The sequence below is a fragment of the Sinocyclocheilus anshuiensis genome, unplaced genomic scaffold (genome assembly GCF_001515605.1).
Source record: "Sinocyclocheilus anshuiensis isolate Anshui unplaced genomic scaffold, SAMN03320099.WGS_v1.1 scaffold344, whole genome shotgun sequence".
NCBI lineage: Eukaryota > Metazoa > Chordata > Actinopteri > Cypriniformes > Cyprinidae > Sinocyclocheilus > Sinocyclocheilus anshuiensis.
The window spans coordinates 229613-238223 of record NW_015557066.1 but is presented as its reverse complement, the minus strand read 5'-3'; the positions used below and the strand labels follow the sequence as shown (position 1 = coordinate 238223).

Below are 8611 nucleotides of genomic sequence, written 5' to 3'. Positions count from 1 at the left end.
CTGCTCTGCCGTGGTGGTCTGCTGTCTGGCTCTGGTGGTCTTCTGTTCCGCCTGCTCTGTCGTGGTGGTCCTCACTTCCACCCATACTGCCGGATCTGTCCTGGTTTCCTGCTCTGCCGGCTTCACCCTGGCTCTCTGCTCCGCCTTGGCATCCTGCTCCGCCCGGTCCTGCCTCAGTCCCCAGTTTCTCCACTACCACGTGGACCTGGCCCTCCGTCCCTCCCCCTGTTCCGCCTCTGCTCCACCGCCCTCCTGAATCGTAAAGTCTTCGGAGCGTCTGGAAGCCGCTCCTTGGGGGGGGGCTATGTCACGAATCCCGTCCATGGACTTCCGTTCAATCACCACCAGAGGTCACCCTTCCATTACATTGACTCTCGCATTACACAAACTGTTGCATGTCATCCCGGACTACATATCCCATCATCCATTGCACTGATTGCACACAGCACTGATTGCACACAGCAGTAACCAATCACACAGTCACTATATAACACTCACTCAAACAACCATTCAGGGCCGAGTATTGTATAGCGTTTATCACTCTCATAGCGATAGCTACTTTACGGAGCCTGTCCAGTTTTTCATAGCCTTATCTTAGTCTTGCCTTGTCTGTTTTCTCGTGTCCTGATCTTTGCCTGTGTATCTCGGATTCCCCCTCTCGTCTTGCCCTATTCGGATACTGTTTTCCCCTGCCTGGACCTTTGCCTTGTACCTGGATTTATCCCTCTAGTCTCGTCCTGTTGATTCTGTTCGCCGATTGTAGACCCACGTTAGCCCTAGGAATATTCTTGTCTTGCCCTCTATATACCTGTTGCCATTGTCTGACCCTTGTCTGTTTCTGACCATGTTGGTTAATAAAGCTGCGCACTTGGATCTGCACGTCTCGCGTCTCGTCAGTCCCGTAACAATAGATCTGTGTTCCATGTCAGAATGCCTGATTTTGTCTGTGTGATCCTCTCACTGCCAATTTAGTTTTTCAACACCCCAAGTTGCCAGTATTTCTGCCACACAGCGTATTTCAGCCATGGAAGCCAGCAAACGAACTGGGTCAGAGATCGCAGATTCTACCCAACTTAAATAGGCCCGGCATTCATCTAAAAACCTCTGTGACCAGAGGCATAGTAAGACACAGTTAAACTCATCAGCTTACAGTGCAAGATATGTCGCCTTCCATTGTCAATTGACCCTTTGCCAGGAGTTTGATTGACAGGTGATCTGACCAATCATAACAAAAAATCTGCCTTTTTGTCCGACAAACAAACCAGACAGGAGAGTAGATTAACATCAGTGCACTTGAACTTGAAAAATGGTGTGTATTCCATCAGAGAGGACTCCGACACTTCTTCATTTGGACTACTTTTGGTACTGCTTTTGACATTTTTGCAATAAATAAATTATTGTGATTGCAGTTCTGTCTGTCATGTTTTTACTGTACATATTTTTAAGAAATTGTTATGCTTAGGTTTAGAAGGTCGTGGGTTCGATTCCCAGGGAACACACATCGCTTTGGATAAAAGCATCTGCTAAATGCATAAATTATTATTATAAATTATAAGTAGGAGCGGGATTACCAACTCGAAAAAAAGGATTTTTAATGCTATATTGTTATTAAAATTGTCATCCCTGCATATTTCGGTCTATTACGTTTTATATCATTTTATATTTGCTATAAAAATATATGTTTAGGTTTGGAGGTAGGTAGGTTAACATAACTATGTTAGGTTTTTAGCTGTAAATACGTAGTAATTTTACGCTTTCAACATTGTAATACATCCAAATTGTACGTTTCAGCATCAGCCAAACGTACAAAAATGTAATTGCGCTTGTAAACATTACGTACTAATGCCTACCTATAAACAACGAGACCAGGCTGGTATGTATGTATGTATTTATTTATCACATTTATTTATTGTTTATTTGCTCTATAACAGGCAAACTGGCCCTTAAACAAAAATATCTGTAGCCATTTGGCGATCCAACAAAACAGCAGAAGGGCTGAAAGAGACGCAAATTCACTCTCTATGACAGTAGGAGGCGTTTATGGAACGCAGCGTTTCTTTGGTTACCGCTGTAAACAGAGCAGCGCTGCGCTTCAAAACACTACTAGATTATACCGAGGTAAGTGGAAAAGAAAATGCCATTGAAACTTATCTGAAGACAGTCAGTTCCCCTTAGAGATGCATTCATATAAACCCCCAATGCAATATTTATATTTTTCTTCCTATATTTCGCCCATCGTGAACAGTGAACTCGCTCTGCATGGTTCAGTTTTGTGTCCGTTTACAGCGTCTCTGGCCTCTGTTAACAGTCGTTGTTCGTAATAGGTCCACACAAATTACATTTTGGAAAACGACTGCAATGCAAATGTGTGCAATTCCGGTATAGAGACCGGTCAAAATAAAAATAAAAAACGTCGATCATGCATTTGGACCAAGAAACCAGTTCTGGCCGGTCGACCGTTGCATCCCTAATTTTAATTGCATTTGAATTACATTACATGCTTTCGTTTTAAACTTTAAAATGGATGCAACCAAGAAAACTCTGTAACAATGTAACAACACTGTAACAGTGTGATCAGATAAAAAAACTGCCATTGTTAACAGTAAATTGCTTAACGTTATTAACTGAAGCTTTTGAAGTTAGGGCTACTACCATTAGCATTTTATAAATTAACGTAATAAAAAAAAAATCTAATACCATACCATTCTCAATACACAGCATCACTTTTCACTGTTCAGGAAGTCCTAAGCATCAGGCTTTATGTATTTGTTTTATACTTATTTTTCTGTTATTTTGGGAGCTAGTGGTAACGTTACAGTGATAAAGATCTACAAGTCGATCTCGATTGACGGGTTGATGTAAATATTCTCTGTCACAAGCAACTGAAAAAAAAAGATTAATGATGTAAAAACAGTTCTCTTGTTTTGCGGTTTAAATTATTTCAGAATATTTAGTGCCTAATCAGCATCGTTAGTAACATATTTTATGAATCATATACAACTAAGCAAATGACCCTGCCCATTCCTGGAGCCAGAGCCTTAGTCATGTTTCATGTCAACTCAAAATGAAACTCTTCTCCTACCACTGGCCCTTTAGAGGTTAGCTTAATCTACTTCTAAAATTTCACACCCGGGCCCATTTTTGAACTAAAAGGCAATGGTAATGAAGTTTCAGCAGTTTTCAAAAATACAAAGATGTGAGAGAAAGGGAAGAGAAAAAGGGAAGAACCTGTTCTATTATAGAGAGGACAGGAATGCAGTGTGAAGGGGTGTGAGTTCATACGTGAATAATACAGGGAGGGATCGAGGGAGATAATGTGGTGTGAGTGTTCATGTGTGTGTGTGTGTGTGTAAGGGGGCAGGCAGAAGCATGAAGGGCTGGTCCTGGTCTATAATGTCTATAAGAGCAGAGCACTGGCCTTCACATGAGCATACATCTCTGAGGGACATATAGGTTGTTTCACACAGGCAAAAGGAAGACATCCGGACCTGGCTGAAAGATGGGTTGGCAGAAGGTCATGCTGGAAAAGCTTGCACACACTTTCCAGATTCGCAACAAGCTACTGCGCCAGGGACTGGCTGAATGCTTGGGAACTCTCATCCTGGTGGTGGGTATTTCTCCTCAGTCAAGAATTAATTATTGTCAGCATCAAAGCTGAGGTCAGTGTAACTTAATACAAATGCAGTTTGTCAAATAGTCTGAAAAAGCATGTTTATGTTTCACATAATCTGTAATAAAAGCCAGAAATACATTTTGTATTGTAGTGTAATGTTGCACATATGAGAGTTACAGTATAGAGCATCAGTTGCACTCAGAAATAATTGCACTCTTGCTTTTCTTCTCACTCCGATTGATGACAAAGACAGACTGTATTGTTTACTTTGGTCATGCACTTTTCCACAAGCAATTAAGTGAATGGAGGATTAGTGCAAATTAGCAATTCTATCTGTATTATTGTGCACACATTGGTGTGGATTCTGGAATACAGATCTTACACCAGTGTGTTTTATTTTCCTGCTGTTGGTTCTCAGTCCAGGGAATAATTCAGGAAATATCCAAACTTCTGTTCAAATTGATGATTTTAAAAGTCCCTCAAACCTATATGACTTTCATCTGCGGAACACAAAATAAACTTTTTTTAAATACAATGCAAGTCAGTGGCATAATTTTGCATCTCACTGGCTTTCATTGTACGCACAAAACATTCAAAAACAATTGAAACTTACCTTTACAACCTATGAAGGAAGTCTCCTGCATGGTCTTTTATTGATAAATGTTAATTATACCCTGAGGAACTATGCTTAAAGGAAGTCATTTGCAAACAGATAAGAAAGAAGAGTGGTAGTGTCTGTCCTGTTTGTGAGAAATGCTCTTGACACATGATAAACAGAAAAAATGTACACTAATTTAGTGGCGATTTTCTCTGTGACAGTGCAGATAAGCATATAATAATGCAACTTGCAGCAGAAAAGAGGCGCGTGCCAAAGCTTTCGATGGATAATACTTGTTTTATCACATCTATTATGATGACACAATCCACACGTGATAACTTAGTATGTTGAGGTTTAATGAATCACCTTAAGGCATTGAGTCAATATTATCAGAGAGCATTAGCCTCACCAACACCAAGGATTAATTTTGAAATCCACTTTATCTTATTCTAAACATGTAAAATCTATATTAGGTTTGAAATGAATACAGTCATATTTAGATATTTTGATATTTCACGAGGGTGAAAAAAATTACTAATAGAAAAACATGCCTGACAGTTTTCTACACAGTGATATCGCAATAAGGAAATGTTCTTGAACATTGTCTGATAAATGCATCACACGTGGCAGACTACAGTAAAGAAACCACTGCCGTAAGAAGTCAGGGGTGTGACATGACAGTAACAGGAGTGGTATGAAATATGACTCTTATTAAAGAGGGATTTGACATCAAACTGCTGCTACAAAATCTTCGCAGGGGAATTATGCAATTTTACAAGCACTTTAGAAAAAACAACTCATTTCAAGAAGTACACTCATAGTTTGTTTTTAAGGTGTGTGGCATGGGTTATACTAGAGATAATACTTAAATACAGAGGTCATGCGATAACTGGATCACTCAACAGGTGTGATGTTTGCTGAGCAGCAAAAAGGTATTCGGTGTACGAGCTACTTTGAACATGCTCTTTGTCTGTGAAGGTCAGTGCTGTGATATTGACTTTATCAGCGGATGTTCTTCCTAGAGCAGAAACAGGAACAATGGGTCTTTGGTCACACAGAAAAGTGAAATAAATCGAATAACCCAAGGAAATTTTGTATTTGCTTTTAGCTGTCTTTACTGAAATCGAAAGGATACATTTAGGGCCATGCTTAGGTCATAAATTGGTTTTGTGAGATGCCTTTTTTAGAATTGCGTTGACATTGTTGCTGAGATTTAGTCTCATGAAAGCTCTTCAGTGTAGCCTGGCAATTACACGACTTTGGTTAAAGCTGTTGCGTGAGCCTGATAATTCGGTACAATGCCACAGGTATTTCAGTTCACTCTGAGGTGACCTTTACAATGGATACTTTAGACACAACTCTGAACAGCAACTTGCAATTGCTCTTTGTCAGAAGGGACTTGTAATGACCTGTCTGAGATGTTCTGTGTGAAAAATTGCAGCCCTTAGTCACTATAGATTTGTAGTGTTTGAAAAAAAAAGGGAATACTCAGTTTATTTTTAGCAGAGTTTGAAACGGCAACCTGCTATTTTCATCACTAGTTTAAAGTATAATTTGTGACTCACAGTGATGTGAAAGTCCTACTCTCAGTTGGTAAAATTAGTCAAAAAAGCATTTTTTTTCACCTGGATTCTTCATAGCCCTGATATAAATGGCACACGTAAAAATTGTGTGGTTTTTCAAATAGTGATTAACGCATGTTCTTATTTCACAACATTCACAGATGTTTGGCTGTGGTGCAGTGGCCCAAATGGTACTAAGTGGAGAAAGTCATGGTCGCTTTCTCTCTGTAAACCTTGCTTTTGGTTTTGCTGCTACCCTTGGAATCTTGGTTTGTGGCCAGGTGTCAGGTTGGCAAACTCCTCTAAAATTGCATCCTAAGCTGTTGGACTGAGTTTTTATAAAACATTCATTGTGGATGATCTTATGGGATGACTGATGGGATATGTTCTTGTTTTTTCTTTTTTTAGGCGGACATTTAAATCCAGCAGTTACATTTGCTCTCTGCCTCTTGGGAAGAGAAAAATGGAGAAAGTTCCCTGTGTACTTCATGTTCCAAACAATTGGAGCCTTCTTTGGTGCCGCGATCATCTTTGCTGAATACCATGGTACATGTTATGTAATATTAATGCTTTTTCTTGTCGAAAGTGTATATTATGTTTCTTCTTTTTGACACTTATTTTTTTATATTTTAGATGCAATGTATGATTATGCTGGAGAAAAAAACGAGTTGCTCGTAACTGGGGAAAATGCCACTGCTGGCATTTTTGCTACTTACCCAAACCCACATCTCACCATCTTGAATGGCTTTTTTGACCAGGTCAGTAACTGCAAGCTTGTAACTAATCTCTCATTAAAACCAACAAACCCATGCTCTGCAACTGAGAAATGGCATTTGTTGGTCTGATATATAATTTTGTTTCGCAGAGCCTTTAAATATTATTTGTATTAGTGAATATTAAATATAAATTAAATAGTTTTATATAATAAAATGAATATAATAATATTTATTTTTATAGTTTTTATTTACAGGGCACGGTTATGAAATAGCATATCTTTTGAAAGAAAGAATGAAAAAAAAAAGATATATATATATATTCTCTCACAAAACTTTTGTGTTCCCTTTAGAAACGTTGCATTTGGTTCCCAAAACTATGTTTCAGTGCTTTTGCAAGTGCATGCAAAAGCAAATTTTTTCTCTGAAGAACTGAAACATTTTTTGATTGAACGCAATGCATTGAAATATAATTTTACCTTCTATTGCAATTTTTTCCATCACCATTTCCCCTCTGTAATTTATAAGAAATGTATTATATTTCTTATCTTTATATTTACATCTATAAAATATAACCATCTTCACAGGTGATAGGCACAGCATCTCTGATTGTCTGCATCCTGGCCATTGTGGACCCCTACAACAACCCAATCCCCCAAGGTCTTGAAGCCTTCACAGTGGGATTCAGTGTCCTTATCATTGGACTCTCCATGGGCTTCAATTCTGGTTATTCCATGGGCTTTAATTCTGGTTATGCAGTCAACCCAGCTAGGGATTTCGGGCCTCGTCTTTTCACTGCCATGGCTGGTTGGGGTAGTGAAGTCTTCACGTAAGTCTTTACATTTAATTCCCATAACATTAACTAATTAGGTACATCATGAAGCAACTCGAGCTGATCTGCATTTGTCAGTGAGTAAAAACTTACAAGTGTTTCTCCTCTGGTTTGCAACAGTACCAGGGAGTGTTGGTTTTTGGTGCCATTCTTCGCCCCCTTCCTGGGATCCATTATTGGTGCGATTGTGTACCAGCTGATGGTGGGGTGGCATGTGGAGGGAGAAGTACGGGACAATAAGAATAAAGCTAGGGAAGAGTCTTTGAAACTTAATGACATCACCAGCAAGGAGTGATCTACGTGATCTCCATAAGCTCTCTGCACAGTAAATCCACATAAACACATAAAATCTGCTTATTAGTCTCTGAGTTCAATAAATATGTCTTGTTCCACACAAGACTCCTTCTTCTCTTTCAGAGGGGATTCTGCTAGTCTTGCAGACCATCAAATGGACTTAACATAAAATGCTGCAAATTTCAAGATTACAGTTTTCTTAATTGCTCCATCAGATATTTTTGTTTTTTTTTCTTTAGCATGATTCAGATTTTTTTCTTCACACATCCTCCAGATTCCTCCATTAAGGGAAAAAGGTGTTTCTTCAGCAACACGAATTATATTAATTCACTGTTTTTTAAACTTACTAAAGATGTAGTGTAGCACCTATCAACATTTACACTGTTGACATTTGTACTACTGTTCTCCAAATATGTTGCCATTCCTGTTGAGAAAGTTGAGCAGTTCTACCAAAAAATAGTTACAATACTTTTGTATTGTCATCTCCATTTAAAGCTGTTTTTTTTTCTATTACATAGCAGGAATTACAACTTAACAAGTACGCATAAAAAAAAAAAATGTGTAAAAAATAGTGTAGTAATCCTGCAATTGTATAGCATTACAGTCTTTAGACTAGTTTCATTTCATCCTCTCATGTATCTGTTAATGTCATAACCATTTTAATTTTGTAATTGAATGTTTTGAAGCAATGGATTGTTATCCTAATAAAGGTTTTATTATTATTTTTAAGAAGTCTCACAATATGTGATGTGATGTTTTGTCATTTTTATGTTGTTCACCTGAAACCACCCTTGCTGCTTCTTTGTCGTGTTAAGGATGTGGACATTCATGAAATCCTCCAGGGTTGTAATCCATTTGTAGTGGAATTCAATATATACCAAAGCCATTCATTATCAAAAACAGCACAAGATGAATGAAACAAGTCTAATTAAGGCCTTATGAAAGAATAGGTGTGGACTACTGGAGGCTTAAATTTAAGTAAGAACATTTACAGTCTCT

At 38.4% G+C, this 8611-nt stretch overlaps 1 protein-coding gene across 1 annotated transcript; it reads left to right on the top strand.

The window, feature by feature from the left end:
• Positions 1–3368: 3368 nt before the first annotated feature.
• Positions 3369–8334, top strand: LOC107676667 (aquaporin-3-like). The gene is made up of 6 exons (XM_016471290.1): positions 3369–3607; positions 5935–6061; positions 6182–6319; positions 6407–6531; positions 7074–7315; positions 7439–8334. Exons 1-6 carry the CDS (start codon positions 3500–3502, stop codon positions 7611–7613), a joined length of 915 nt encoding a protein of 304 aa, XP_016326776.1. The 5' UTR covers positions 3369–3499; the 3' UTR covers positions 7614–8334.
• The last annotated feature ends 277 nt before the right edge of the window (positions 8335–8611 follow it).